The 16,153-nt window shown below is 40.7% G+C and overlaps 1 protein-coding gene across 2 annotated transcripts in view; it reads left to right on the top strand.

The window, feature by feature from the left end:
* LOC150079140 (vacuolar protein sorting-associated protein 11 homolog) overlaps positions 1-16,153 on the top strand; it is a 697,977-nt gene that overhangs the window by 352,411 nt on the left and 329,413 nt on the right. For both annotated transcript variants that reach the window (XM_090382204.1, XM_090382205.1), the window contains one exon: positions 774-857. In XM_090382204.1, coding sequence (XP_090238330.1) covers positions 774-857 — 84 coding nt within the window. The remainder of the gene's footprint in view (positions 1-773; positions 858-16,153) is intronic.

Here is a 16,153-nt window from a genome sequence, read left to right as displayed (position 1 = left end):
TAACGATAAGTATGGCAAACCCCAAGCCAAGTTCGTGGCAAGCAACGGGTAATTTAAAAGGTTCAAGCATCACGCTGGTTTCCAAAACATTAAAGTATGCCGTGAAGTCACCAGTGCCGATTCTGCAGATGCAGAGAAATTTCGTGATGTGTTGGAAAAAACCCCTTCTAAATCTGTACAGCCCTCACCTTCCATAGCGGCGTGCTTATCAGCTGGAGGGTTAATTCTGGCAACAATGCTCAAAAGCTAAAACTTGCTGATGTTATGCCTGTCACCTCTCTCTTTTTGTAATTTTATAATTTTGAAATTTTTGTAATTTTGTACACTTGTAATTTTTCCTGCGCATGAGATAAAAAAAATTAATAATTCTATTTAGAGTTCATCGAACATTTCTTTTTTGCTTCTATCAAATTCAGCGTGCATAGTTGTAAGTGTGGAATTTCCCCAAATGCTTATTTAGGGAAATTCCGACTTACATCACGTTCTGCAGAATGCAACCCTTACGTTAATCGGGGAGTGGCTGTACTAACAAAACCAATGAAATTTATGTTATTAATAATTTAGAGCAAATCCCTACCCTCCAATGTGCATGTGTGTTAACATTGTTATTGGTGCATTGCATGTTTGTTAGTCATATGTAGAATTAGTAAATTTATATGACCACAAGTTTTTAATATAATGGAATTTTCTATACTGTTAATTTACATCAAGTTTGCTTAATTTGAATCCATTTTTATCAAACAGCATAATATAATTATTTTAAAATACTGTAGGTTCGTCCAAAATCTTCAAGCCTTTTGTACAATGCATTATTAGAATTGTACTTGCAAGCCTACAATCATAAACAGAATGAGCAGGTATGTATCTGTTGTGTATGTCCTCTTATTTGTATTACTTTATTGTTTGTGTATCAGTCATAAAATCTTATATCTTGCTTACTGCCCATTTCCAGGCGCCTCCATAGCCAGGTGGGTAGGAGCAGCAGTGCATAGCACACGCTTCTTGATTAGACCGGGGTTCGCGCCCGTGACCACTAAATACGGAGGATGCAGAACGGTCAGGGAATGACCACCGCATATTCCTGGAGCAATATGGGCTTAGTTGCTAATGCTCCTAAAAACCAAATAACAACAACAACTGCCCATTTCCCATCATACTTTATTTTACGAAATGAATTTTCAAGTAAATCTTTTGTTTCTGTAGGGGCTCTGAAATATAGTACTGGCTCCCGCTAAACAATGTTAAACTGTAAACCAAAGAGCTTTTTTCCAGAGAATTGCATGTTAAAATGTATAGTTTATCTTTTATTTGGAAAAAAGAAAATAATGTAAGCTCTGAAAAATAAACACTTTCTTTAAATTTGACAGTTGTGTCACAAATGAACTGTCCTCTGTGTCAAGACTACAAATAGTGCAGTAAAAGAATTATTAGCTCTTAGAAATGGATAACTTTTCTTCAAAAAAATTTTCCATTTTTTTAATTTTAATTTTTTAAAACCTTAATTTTAACCTTAACCTTTTAACCTTAATTTTTTTTTTGTCTATAAATAATTTTAATATTTTTTGTGTTTTTTGTTCTGGTTCTCTAGTTGTGTTTTTCAGCTTATTTTCAAATTTAACTAGGATTTATTAAGCTGCATCTTACTATCTATAGAACCTTTGTGAATTTGGCACTCAGATTGCATCTCGTAACTGTTGACTTTTAGTGCAATGCATGATAGTGGTAATATCAGTGTTTTTAATTTGTGGTAAATATATAGCTTAAAGGTTCCAATCATGTAGTTTGATATTTCTTTTGTTTTTAGTTAAGACATTAGAAAGGCAGTAGCATTATTTAAAGCAGTGTTTCTCAAACTGTGTTCAGCAGAACACTGATGTTTCGTGAGATGTGAACAAGTGTTCCACAAAAAATGGTAATTAATAATTAAAAATAAAAAATAAAATAAATAAATTTTGCATATTTGTAGCAGACACCACTTTTGTATCATTATAATTGTTAACATTATTTATTTTTTTTGGTTATTAATATACTGGCATAGACTAATAAAGAAATAGACTGCGGAACACTTTTTTTGGCACACTTTTGCATAGAGAAGTATGCGTAGAGGTAATGACATCTATGAAAAAGTAGCAATGTAGTGATCAAATATGCCATTCTTATGCAATTTAGCCTGGAGTACACGGGTTGATGGAGAGGGGGAAGCAAACTGATATCATAACTAAACTCACTTCCTTGTTTAAATTTTTTTTTTTTTTTTGATAATTATGAGTATTTTGAAATATTATTATTAAATTAAATGACCGTGGATTCATGGTTGAAAAAAGGAACTTTAAAACAAGAAGCAAGTACTTCTAGTAATGCAACTGTGGTCGATGAAAACAAGCACAATATTGTCACACTTCAAAATGAGGATGAACAATCTCAGCCTTTTGTTTCCCAAAAAATCCGAAGTGAAAAAACTGGAAACAACTAATAAAAGACCAAAACAAAAGTATAATGACAGTTATTTGAATTTCGGCTTTACATGTGTTGGAAATAAAGATGCTCCTGATGCACAGTATGTAATAAAATACAGTCGATTCCGGTTATTTGGGACACATCGGGACTAGTCCATTTTGGCCCGATTAAGCGGCTGCCCCAATTATCCGAAGTTACACGTAAATAGTTAAAAATACAATGTACTCCCCCCCCCCCTTTACAATTGGTTCACTGTTCAATCACATCACGTTACGATGGAGTCACCATTGTAAAGTACCGTTCACTATACGATGTGTAATAAGCACCGGTCATTGTGATCACGTTTGCGAATTGAATTTTAATTCTATTAAACAGCGATTGTAATTAGCGAAAATAGCAGGAATATTATCCATAGGCTATAAAAGTAAAGATATATTAAGTACAAATTTACCCTTTATTACCTTACCAATTAAAAAATTAAATGATACGTGAAATTCGGAAGAATATACGTGATAATCGGAAGAATTAATACGTACTGTAATATGTACATACTAACTAAAGTAGTTGACATTTCTGTTCAATGTCATTTGTGGGTGGGGGTTAATAATTAAAACAGTAAAAAGATAAGCAATCAATAACAAAGAACACCGCACACACACACGCACACATTGCAAGTAATACAATACGCGCAAGTGAGAACGGAGTAACAAATTATGAAGCTTTAAAAATAGGAATGAAGAGAAGAGCCTGATAATAATTTTTTTTTATATGATTGAAGATTCTATAGAAGTGTAAACACATTTCACCATAATAACCCACAGAATTCCAGCTGTCGGTATTATAGCAAATTCAATAAGATTGAGTTTACTATCAGTTTATGATAGATTTCACTAACAGAAAAGCCCAATAAACGGGTGACTGCTAATTGTTTTTATTGTTTTATGGTTGTGACCTCCAGAAATTTGACCAAACTACGTGGTACGGTTGGGGACAATCGTAGGGTAATCTTCAGTGCTGCGGTCTTCTGTCCCGATTAAACGGCATTTTGTCCCAATTAAGCGAAGTAAATCCTGGCTATTTTCTTGATTGGGTTCTGTTTTTTAAGATTTGCCCCAAATAAACGGCTCCCCGATTAACCGGTGGCCCAAATAACCGGAATCCACTGTATTACAAACAGTTCTTTGGCTCCCGCTAAACTTGTGTTTCGTAAGTGTTCAGTAAATTTGGGAAATGCTGATTTAGAGACATAATAGTATGTTGTTATACTCTTATCTCTTAGTTTGTGCAGTAATTGTAAATTAATTTTAAACTAGAATCATAACTAACAAGTGTGGCAAAGAAAAAAAAAGCTCAAAGTAGCAGAAATGCTCTAGCTCAGGAGAGAACGATTGCATTTCTCTTGTGAATTATATCTACATTGGTTGTACTAACTGTGGCCTTTCCTTTGCTCAGTTATCTCATGTAATGTGATATTGCCAAGGGAGTAATCTTTGTGTGCTTTTAACATAGTGTGTGTCAATGAACATTTTAAGGACCAAGACAGTATTCTTATGTGCTTATTATTATTATCATCAGCTATATGGTGCAAGGAAGCCTGAGGCTTATGCTGTACCAGCCAAAAAAAAATTCTGAATTACCCTGAGAGAGAGAGAGAGAGAGAGAGAGAGAGAGAGAGAGAGAGAGAGAGAGAGAGAGTGAGCGTGCAAGAGCCAGAAGTAGAAGGGAATCACCGAGAAAGAGAAGAATGGTGATATCCAGCTCAGGACCCTGGGCGTGCCAAGTGCATACTCACCAGATGTGTGCCCCTGGGGTTATATGAGAGCTTGAGCATCAGGGTTGATGTCCTAGAAAAAATTAAAAGGAGGGAGAGCTTTAAACACAACACTGGAGACTACATTCATGCAACACAGGACAAAATGAGATTTTCCACAGCAGAGTGCACTGATCCTACAGAAGAGAGATGTTATCAAATTAATAATAGTAGTAGGGTATGATTCACTACTTATGATGCCGGACCACCAATGTCATGGACCCATGTTTGAATCCTACCGTGAAAATAGGGTGCCTCCGTAGCCAGGTCAGGTGGGCAGGAGCAGCAGTGCATAGCACATGTTTCTTGATTAGACTGGGGTTCAAGCCTGTGACCACCAAATATGGAGGATGTGGAAAGGTCAGGGAATGACCACCACATATCCCTGGAGCAATATGGCCTTAGTTGCTAATGCTCCTAAAAACCAAAACAACAACAACAACAACTGCAAAAAAAAAAAAAAAAAGAAAATCTTGCAAGAGAAGGAAAAACTGCGAAAGTCACTTCATTGGACTTATCTCCCCCGGGGTCAAAGTGATGGCTGAGGAAGAGAGTGGCACCATCTGGCGTCACTTTTATAACTGCCACCCACCACTGGATGGCAAGACTAAATAGATCCACCTCCATGGCTGGATGAAGGTGAGTTGTAGAAATATTGAATATACTGCATGCAGTGTGGCACAGGATAAAGTAAGTTGTGTTCCTTAGGCAGAGGGGTAAGCTCAAAAAGTTGATGACAGTCTTCTGCAGATGACAGCAGAGCGAGTGGTGCTGTCTCCCGTATGACTACCACAACTGAAGAGCAAGACTATCCAGCCCAACCAATTGGAAGTTCTTCCTGTGCAATTATGCTAGTGACCACCCAGGAGGAAGAAGAAGCCAATGCATGAAGTGGAGCATTGAAGTGAATACATTCATCATGTGAGTATACTACAAAGTAACGGAGCTAGAGACAGACATGACAACGTACAGGATGAAACTGCACACGAAGGGGTTGGAACAATTCCCGACTGTTAAGGTCACCAAACAGCAAACAGCAGACTAGAAATGGACCATCGTCAAGAAGAACCTAATTGCTCCTGCAATCTTGGAAAAAATCAAGCAGGATGTGAGCGACCAACTACAAACAACAATGAATATGAATGCATTGGAAACAGAACTGGAGGAAGAACAGCAAGTTTAAGAACTACAACCGAGAGCAGCTGAAGTGGAAACAGACAAGATCACAATATCCAGAATAGAAAAAGAGTGGAAGAAAGCCATAGCAGAATTCAAGGGAATGGACCCCACGACGACCCACCCTATGTGGAAGCAGAGACCCGACAGGTTCCTATGGCAAGTCACAGGCCACCTCAATAAGCGAATAAAACCAGATTGTCTCAACAACAAAGTAACACTAGACACCATCCCCACAACCATTTACTGTGCCGCTATAGCAGCCACCAGGATTAACAGAAAGTAAACCAGAGACCAACATAACACAAAATGCAAAGACAAGGAACCACCAGCCTGGGAAAGAAGGCTACATCAGAAGATAGAAGAAGATATAAGAGTGAAGATAGGCCAACTGATCCCAACAATTTACAATACCAATGGGGGTAACAGAAGTAACGAGCTGATCAGAAAAGTGAAGGCCATCATCAAGAAAGACAACATCCTCAGCAAATATGAGACCTATAATCAGAGGATTGAAGAATACCGTGACACCCTCAAGCAGAAACTCCTGGCACTCATCAAGAGACTTCATTACAGGGAGAGCGCCCAGAGGAAAACAGGCAACAGGACATTTGATGAAAATCAGAGTCTTCTATGGGAAAATCGGACAAGAGGATAAGGAAAGCAATGGACCAGCAGAGGAGTTCTGGGTATCCTGTGGAGCAGTGAAGTTAGCTGTAACATCTGTGTGCCCTGGATAGATCTAGAAAAGAAGAAAACCAAGGATGTACAAGAGATGACAGAATGGGAGATTCAGGAAGAAGATGTACAACAGTCAATTTGGACGCCCACAACTGGTGGACCCCAGGAACAGATAACATCCACAACTACTGGTACAAGAAGTTCAGCTGCACGCATGCACACACACAGGCATATAGTTGAGCAGTTCACCCAGATAATAATACACCCTGACACAATTACAGAATCTCTGACTCAAGGAATCGCCTATCTGAAGGCTAACAATAAAGACACCACAACCCCAGCAAAGTACAGACCAATCACCTGTCTCCCAGAAATGTACAAGATCCTAACCAGCTGCATAACTAAGAAGATATCAGATCGCTTGGAGAGCCAGAACATCATGGCCAAGCAGCAGAAGGAATGTAAGCAGATAGAAGGGGATGCAAGAAGCAATTGACCATTGATACTACAGTTATGGTGCAAGCTACAACAAGCACCACAACCCCGCACATGGCCTATATCAACTACTGCAAGGCCTTGGACTCCATGCCAATAGTTGGCTGGATAAGAGAGACTGAAGATCTAGAAAAGTCAAGCCAACCCTTACACACTTTCTAGAAGCATGGAAAGAATCACCAAGGCCGAGAACATCACGACCAGACCGATACCAACCAGAAGAGGAATCCTACGCAGAAATGCCCTGAGCCCAATATGGTTCCATCTAGCACTCAACCCACTGTCCACCATGCTCAACAGCAAGTTATTCTTCCTTCCTAAAAGGAGGGAAGAATAATGTGTACTCCCTCTCTCTGCTGACGTACATGGATGACTTCAAACTTTATTCCACAACTGAGAATGTACTCCAACAGCTACTCCGGATCACTGAAGAGTTCAGCACTGACATCCGGGTGCAATTTGGCCTAGACAAATGCATGACGCATGGATTGCATTAAGGGCATTCAGTCATTCAAAACTACCAGCTGAAAATTGGTAAAGAGATTGAAGACATGACATGGGGAAGCAACCTACAAATATCTGTGGATCAGGCCCGCCTGACTGAGAAGCCTGCTAAAATCAAAGCTGAGTGGCAGGAACGCGTTTTTACAGCTATAAACACTTACACAGTCCAGTACTAATGTACTCCTTCAGGATCATATATTGGACTAACACAGAGCTGGAGAATATTATGAGATTGACCAGGATAATGATTACCAACAACTGCCAACGCCACCCAAAGTTGGCCATAGTGTAGTGTTATTTGTAATGCTGTGTGGGGGGGTGTTTCTCCCAACTCCTCATCAGGCAATGTGATGAATACAAAACTCTGTAAAGGGCAGATTTATGTTGACTAATGAGTGTTTGTGTAGTATTAGTGTGGGGTTTTATTGTTCATCCAACCTCTTAGCCTAAGGACCTGTGTTTTCACACAAAAACCTCTAGTTTACCATCCACTACCATAAGGAGGTGAGCCAGGTAGTAGGGTGTATGAAGCACTGGTGCAGTGAACCTTGTGGTAGCCAAGGCTACAGACAGGGAGAGCCCAGTAAAAAAAAAATATATATTCTTAGTAATGGGGGGATTAAAGTGGTAGAGTAAAGGGGGGCAGTATTGAAGGCACCCACCTGGTTGAAGGGGAGGGACAGAAGTCTCAAAGTTGGTTGTCGAGAGACTGACCATACCCCTCAAAGAAGGAGAGATGGGATTGATTAACCTCGTTGAACTAGAGAAGAAGGTAATTAAGAACCTGCACAATTACTTCCAGGAAAACACAGTACCAATCTGCCAAGCCATAAGAAAGATAGACAAACGGCACACAATACTCAACCTCAACAAGGAGAACACACTGACACAGACATAGAATGTTGGGCGAAAAAGACATCTAAACTATGTAGATAATGTGGATTCCAATGGTTGGATCATGGATGGACGGCTCTTCTCTGAGACCAAAGCATTCATGCTCGCCATCCAAGACCAGGTAATCAACACTAGGAACTACAGGAAATACATCGCTAAGAACCTCAGAATGATAGATGACATATGTCAATTGTGCCACGTGGCTCCATAAACAATCCAGCACATCACCGCATGATGCTGGGTGATTACCCAGATGGAATACACTCACAAGGTGGCTAGGATAATGCATCAGAAACTAGTGCAAAAAATACCAGCTGATCAAAGAAAGTTTATCGTATTACAAGCCCCAGGCTGTACTAGAGACCTCTACCTACAGACTATATTGGAACTTGTCATAATAGCGAAGAAGACAATGCCACACAACGGACCAGACATAACCCTCATCGACAAGAAGAAAATGGTTGCCTGTACCCGATCGATATAGCAGTGCCCAGTGTCAGCACCTTCCAGAAAACATATGAGGAAAAGAGAGAAGTCAGAGCAAGTAATGACCATCCTGATCATCGTGCCAACCAACCATGGTGCCAAAGAGCCTCCATAAGAACCTAACAACAGCAGAGGAGTTATTCAATGAGGGGAATGCCAGAAGTTTATCAAACTCTAACAGGGAGCTATGTGATTTTGTAATAACTCGGAGCAAAGTGGAGGAGAAATTGTTGAAGTTAAACATACAAAATGCACCTGGGGTGGATGGGATTTATCCTTATATTAAAGGAGGCAGCAAAGGAAGCAAGCAAACATTTAGCCATAATTATGAGAGCTTCCTTGGACTCAGGAGAGGTCCCCATGGACTGGAGGCTGTGCAAATGTATCACCAATTCACAAAGGGAGGTCAAAAGATGACACAAGTAACTATAGACCTGTTAGTTTAACTTGTGTTCCATGGAAAATAATGGAATCACTGGTTAAAGAAGCATTGCAGGATCATCTAAACAAGACTGCAGTAATAGTTAAGACACAGCATGGGTTTGTTAAAGGGAGGACTTGTCTGACCAATTTGATTGGATACTATGATGTGATCACAAAGGAACTGAATACCAAAAATAATTTTGATATCATATACTTGGATTTAAGAAAAGCTTTTGATACTGTTGTACATGGAAGACTGCTGTACAAATTGGAGAGGTATGGCATTAAGGGTAAGTTGCTACAATGGATAAAGGGATGGTTGAGTGGGACACGAGGAGCCTTGAGTACTGCATACAGGTCTGGAGGCCTCATTTTAGGAAGGATGTAGATTTACTTGCAGATGATACAAAGGTTGGCAGGGTTGTTAATGACAGTAATGGCAGTGTGCTACTGCAACAGGATCTGGATAATTTGGGCAGATGGGCTAAGAAGTGGCAACTGAAGTTTAACCTTGACAAATGCAAAGTACTGCATATGGTAGCAGTAACCGAAGAGAAACGTACCAACTGTGTGGTACTACACTGAGGGAAGTGGAAAATGAAAAAGACCTGAGGGTAATTGCGCAGTCAGATATGAAATTTGCTGAGCAGGGCAGGTCATGGAGTCTTGTCAATGATATATAGGAATTTTGCTAGCATGGACTGGGAGGTGACTATCCCATTATACAAGGTAATGGTCAGGCCACACCTAGAGTACTGTGTACAGGTCTGGATGCCTCATTTTAGGAAGGATGTAGAGTTGCTAGAATGAGTACAAAGAAGGGAAACAAGATTGGTGAGGGGAACTAAGGGGTGCTCTTATCAAGAAAGGCTTAAGTTCTGCAAATTGCAGTGCCTGGAAAGTAGGCACCTGCGAGTTGATCTGATTGAGGTGTATAAGGCCTTGAATAGGTTGAGCAAGCTGAATGCTGGTGTGATTCTTCCTCTTGCTCAAGGGGTACAGTTTCAAATTGAGGAAAGATAGTTGTAGAATAGATGTATGGAAATTTGCCTTCAGCCAGCAGGTAGTTGATTGGTGGAACAGGCTTCCATCTTTTGTTGTGGAAGCTAATAACCTAAATAAATTTAAGGCTGAGCTGGACAGGCATTTCAAATGAATGGAGGGGTGGAGGGGTTTTTTTTTTGGCTGATGCTTGCTTTCTTCCATCGTATGCCTCTACTAATGCTAATTGCACTCCGTGACTGGTACTGCTACCAAGTACATAGGATGGAGTAATGTCTGGTGTTAGTGTTGGTCGAGGAGCTCTCCGACTATCCTACAGGTGTTCAGGATTGCGACTTTCTGGAGTTCCTTGTAGGCATTCTCTGGGAGGCATATTGCTGCTAGGATGCTATGTAGGGTCTTTGGCACCATACCAGTAATTGACACGATGATCGGGATGGTCGTTACTTCTTGCATATGCCACATCTCCTTGACCTCATGTCTCAGGATCGTGTACTTCCTAATTTTTTCCTCAAGGATTTTCTAGTCATTGTTAGTGTGGGATACCACTATGCCAATCAGGTAGGTAGACTTTTCCATTTTGTCCACAAGGGTTATGTCCGGTCTGTTGTGCAGGATGGTCTTATCCGTTATTATGGTGCGGTCCCAGTACAGCTCGTGGGTTCGGGTCTCTAGTACTGCTGGGGTTTGTACTTGTAGTATGGTACACTTTCTTTGGTCAACTGGTATTTCCACGCTAGCTTCTGATGTATTATCCTGGCTATGTAGTCTTGTCTATGAGAATACTGTCTGGATGATCACCTTTCGTCTCCCTGTAATGTGTTTCTGAGACCAAGTGGCATTGTCAACATATCTAACATTCCAGGCTCCTTTGTGATGTTTTTTCTATAGATTCTGGTGTTGATTACCTGGTCATGGATGGACAGCATGAATCCTTCAGTCTCGGGGGGAGTGTACCACTTGTGAGCCATGCATTGGAAGCAATGTTATCGATGTGATCTGGATGAAGGTCATTGTATTGTCTGCCGTGGAGTGTCTTCTTAGCCCATCTCTTTAGCTGCATTTCTTGTGCCGTCCGGGCGGGAGGGGGATCCTCACTTAGGTTGAGTGTGGTATGCCCCTTGTCTAACTTCCTTATGGCCTGGTGGAGTGGTACTGTGTTGTTCTCGAAGTAATCCTTCAGGTTAACTATCGCTTTTTTCTGTTGCTCTATCAGGTCCCTTCCTCTCTCTTTCCGAGCTAATGTTAGTCTCTCCAGTGCTGACTTCGAGTGGTGTTGGTGGCTCTTGGTCATCATTGTCCTTTTCTTTTGCACGATATCCTCTAGCTCGGTGTTAATCCAATCTATGACCCCAAAGGAGTATGTTAGTACTAGAGCTGCATAGGTGTTTATGGCTTTAACTGTGTTCCTTCATTCAATTTTGCTTTCAGCAGGCTTCTGATTCTTTGATGATATTTTTTGATCAGGCACTTCTTGATTTCCTTGCTCTAACTGCTGAGCCTACATCATCCCTAGGTATTTGTAGGTCTCTCTTTCTGTCATAGCTTTGATCTCTTTACCATTCAGAGGCTGGTAATTTCGGCCGACTAATTTTCCCTGGTGCAGTGCGTGGGTCTTGCATTTGTCTAGACCAAATTCCATCCTGATGTCCTTGCTGAATTCTTTGGTGTTCCGGAGTAGTTGCTTCTCGGATTCTGCGTAGCGCTTGATGTCATCCATGTACATCAGGTGGGTGAGGATCTACAGGTTCTTTCTTCCTTCTTTGAGGTTATATCCATACTTGCTGCCGTTAAGCATGGTGGATAGTGGGTTGAGTTCTAGACAGAACCACAGTGGGCTCAGAGCATCTCCCTGAAAGATTCCCCTTCTGATGGGGATTGGTCTGGTTGTAATGTTCTCGACCTTAGTGTTGGTATTCCATTTCGCCATTGTTGCTCCTAGGAAGCTTGCCACTATCGGACTGACTTTATAGATCTTCAGGATCTCTTCAGCCAGCTATGAGGTATGGAGTCGAAGGTCTTGCGGTAATCGATGTAGGCCCTGTATAGGCCTACTCTCATCTCTTGTACGTCTTTGGTTTTCTTCCGTTCTACTTCTATTCAGGGGGCTCGGCTGTTATGCCTTACTTCACTGCTCCAGATATTTCCCCTGAACTCCTGGCGCCTCTGTAGCCAGGTGGGCAGGAGCAGCAGTTGTGTAGCACACGCTTCTTGATTAGACCGGGGTTCAAGCCCGTGACCACCAAATACGGAGGATGCGGAAAGGTCAGGGAATGACCACCGCATATCTCCGGAGCAATATGGCCTTAGTTGCTAATGCTCCTAAAAACCAAATAACAAACAAACAAACCCTGAACTCCTCGATCAATTTCTTCTCGGGTGGTCCATTTCCTGCTGCCCCATCTTCTCCCAGTTTCCTGTAGAAGTCTGTTTGGTCCTCATCGAAGATTCGGTTGTTTATTTTCCTCTGGGAGTTCTCTTTGTATTGGCGTAGTCTCTTGCTGAGTGAGAGAAGGTTCTTCTTCATTGTTTCAAGTATTCTCCTATTCTCTGATTTCTGGTCTTGTTTGCTGTGGATGCTGTCTCTCTTGGGGATGCTTTTCACCTTTCCAATCAATTTCTTACTTCTATTACCCTGTTCGTACTGGGTCAACTGCCCTATCTTGACTCTTAATTCTTCTATTTTATGCTGAAGTCATCTTTCCCAAGCTGGCAGTTCCTTCTGTTTTCTGTTCTTCTGCTGCTGGTCTCTCGTTTCTTTTCCATTAAACCTAGTGGCTGCTATGGCAGCACAGTATGGCTGTGTGGATAGCCTCGAGTATTGCACCATTGTTGTCAAGGTAATATGGTATTATTTACTGATTGAGGTGGTCTGTTACTCTCCACAGGATTTTATTTGGCCTCTGCTTATCACCTGGGTTCTTGTGTGGTCCATTCTTTCAAATTCTGTTAGGGCCTTCTTCCACTCATCTACTATTCTGGGCATTATTACTTTGTCTCTTTCTACTTCAGCTACTCTGGGTTGAATTTCTTCTTGCTTTTCCTCCTCTGCTTCCGTTGTATGCTGTTCCTCCTCTGGTTCCAGGAAAATGGACCATAATCTGCCACGCTGGTCCAGTGCGGGTCGGCAGACAGGCCGTATTTAGCAGTCGGGGACTTGAACCCCGTTCTACTCAAAGTGTGCTATTGCACTCCCACTCCTGACCACTCAACTATGGAGGCCGTAGCACCTATATAAACCTAAAAACATTCATGCAAGAATGTCGAGTGCAAAATATTTATTTCTTTTGTTAGCAAAATAAATAAATATTTTTATTCATTGTTGTTGTTGTAGTTATGCCATTCATATCTAGTACTAGTGTGATTCCATACTACTTCAGAATATAAAATCTAAGGAAGTGCATCCAGTTGACATGGGTGGACAGTGCAATGTTGAGTCAGTTTGGTGTGACTGACATAAGTACTGGGAAAGCAAAACTAGAGTAGGAGTGTGGTATAGGCCTAATAACTCTGGTGAGTACAATGAACAACTGCACACAGAAATAGGTCATGCCAGTAAATCAGATTGTCCTATAATGGAGGATTTTAACTTCCCAGATATTGGCTGAAACTTGTGGGTGGGTCATTCGCATACTAGCAACACTTTTATTAATTTATGGAATGATTGTTTTCTACAGCAGCATGTTCAAGAGGCAACTAGAGGGAGTAATACTCTTGATCTGAGGCGCCTCCGTAGCCAGGTGGGCAGGAGCAACAGTGCGTAGCACACACTTCTTGATCAGACCGGGGTCCGAGCCCATGACCACCAAATACGGAGGATGCAGAAAGGTCAGGAAATGACCACCGCATATCCCCGGAGCAATATGGCCTTAGTTGCTAATGCTCCTAAAATCCAAATAACAATAACAACTGTTGATCTGATTATCAGCAGTGATTCTTCATGCATTAAGAATCTTCAGATAAAGGGACCACTAGTTGGCAGTGATCACAGTGTACTGTGTGGCATTTACTCAAAGATGTAACTACCATCGGAGGTAAACGGAAGCTTTTTTTTCTTTTATAAAGATGTCAACAGTGATCCCAGATAAGCTTTTTAAATTTTATGCAATGGGACCAACTGATGATGTTACCAACAGCAAATTCTAAATGGGAAGCATTCAGGGAAGTAATCTTGGAAGCTACTAGGCTTTTTGTCCCAACTGTTCAGGCCTGAATGGATGTCAACCGAACTAATGAGACTTGTGGCAGAGAAGAAAAATGCATGGGGTACATATAAATTATTAGATGACACAGGAGACTGTGGTAAATATAAGCTAGTCTGTAATCAAGTCACAAAGGAGGTTTGGCAAGCAAAAGCAGATTATGAAAAATCTTGGGCAAAAAATGCAAAGAAAAACAGCAAAGACTTCTTTACTTATGTAAACTCTAGAAGGAAGGGAATGGATCAGATTTGTCCACTTGTTATCAATGGTTCGATTGTTGATGTTCCTGCTGAGGTAGCTGACAAACTGAATGAATATGTTTCATCTACATTCACACATGAGGAAGTTTGTAGGGAAGTGGAGACCAAAAGCTTATCAGACTATAGCAGGGAGCTAAATGATTTTGTAATAACTGAGAGCAAAGTGGAAGAGAAATTGTTGAAGTTAAACTTAAAAAAGGCACAGGGTGGATGGGATCTATCCAGTTATCTTAAAGGAGGCAGACTCGGGGGAGGTTCTCATGGAATGGAGATGTGTAAATGTGTCCCCAATTCACAAAGGGAGATCGAAGAGTGACATGAGTAATCACAGACTTGTTAGTTTAACTTTGTTCTGGGGAAAATAATGGAGTCACTGGTTAAAGAAGCACTACAGGATCATCTGGACAAGACTGCAGTTATAATTCAGACATAGCATGGATTTGATAAGGGGAAGTCTTGTCTGACAAATTTGATTGTATACTATGATGTAGTCACAAAGGAACTGGATGCAGAAAATAATTTTGTTATCATATACTTGGATTTTAGGAAATCTTTTGAATTGTTGCACACGGAAGACTACTCAAATTGGAGCAGTATGGCATTAAAGGAAAATTGCTATTTTGGATAAAGGGATGATTGAGTGAGAGAAGTTGGAGTGGTAATCAATGAACAGTGCTCTTCGTGGACTAATGGTATTAGGAGAATCTCCCAAGTTTTGGTATTAGAGTCATTGTTGTTTTCTGTATTTATCAATGATATTGATGAAGGTATATCAGGGTTAATGTCCAAGTTGAAGATGATACAAAGGTTGGTGGGGTTGTTAATGATACTAATGATAGTATGCTACTGCAACAGGATCTAGCCAAGTTGAGCAGATGGGCAACTGAAGTTTAACATTTAACATCGAGACAAATGAAGTTTAACATTGACAAATGTAAAGTACTGCATATGGGTAACAGTAAGCCCAGAGTAATATATCAACTGTGTGGTACTACACTCAGGGTGGTAGAGAATGAGAATGACCTGGGAGTAATTGTGCAGTCAGATATTAAGTTTTCTGTGCAGTGGACAGTCTGCAAGAGTAGTTATGGTGTCTTGTCAATGATATATAGGAAATTTTTCTATCAGGGATAAAGAGGTGATTATCCCCTTGTATAAGGCAATGGTCAGGCACACCTTGATTCAGTACTGCGGTGAAGGTTATTCTTGCACTACTATTAGAATGAACAGTGGCCTGGAGCGAGGGGTTCTGGGAGTTTCAGGGACTGATGGCAGCCATCATGAAACAAAAATGCATGGGCTCTGTTTAGGGTAACTAAGAATACGAATTGGTGAATGTATACTTGCATGTACATCAGTGCTAGAAGTATAGTATATAAATTTGATGAATTTGAAGTGCTGGTCAAAACATCAAAGGCAGATATTGTTGGGATATCGGAGACATGGTGTCACACATATTAGGAATGCAGAATTCGAATTTGCAGAGTACAATATGTACAGAAAGGATCGGAAGGGTTCTGTTGTTAATTTAGAAAAACATAAAATCCAAGGAAGTGCATCCAGTTGACATAGATGGACAGTACAATGTTGAGTCAGTTTGGTGTGACATAAGCACTGGGAAAGCAAAAATAAGAGTAGGACTGTGTGTTATAGGCCTAATGAATTGAATGAGTACAATGAACAATTGTACAGAGAAATAGAGTGGGCTAGTAAATCAGAATGTCTTATAAAGGAGAATTTTAACTTCCCATATATTGATTGTA

Source organism: Mastigoproctus giganteus, chromosome 10 (genome assembly GCF_048544385.1).
Source record: "Mastigoproctus giganteus isolate SK-2022 chromosome 10, ASM4854438v1, whole genome shotgun sequence".
Taxonomy (NCBI): Eukaryota; Metazoa; Arthropoda; class Arachnida; order Uropygi; family Thelyphonidae; genus Mastigoproctus; species Mastigoproctus giganteus.
The sequence above is the reverse complement of the archived record's forward strand: the minus strand, read 5'-3'. Positions and strand labels throughout refer to the sequence as shown.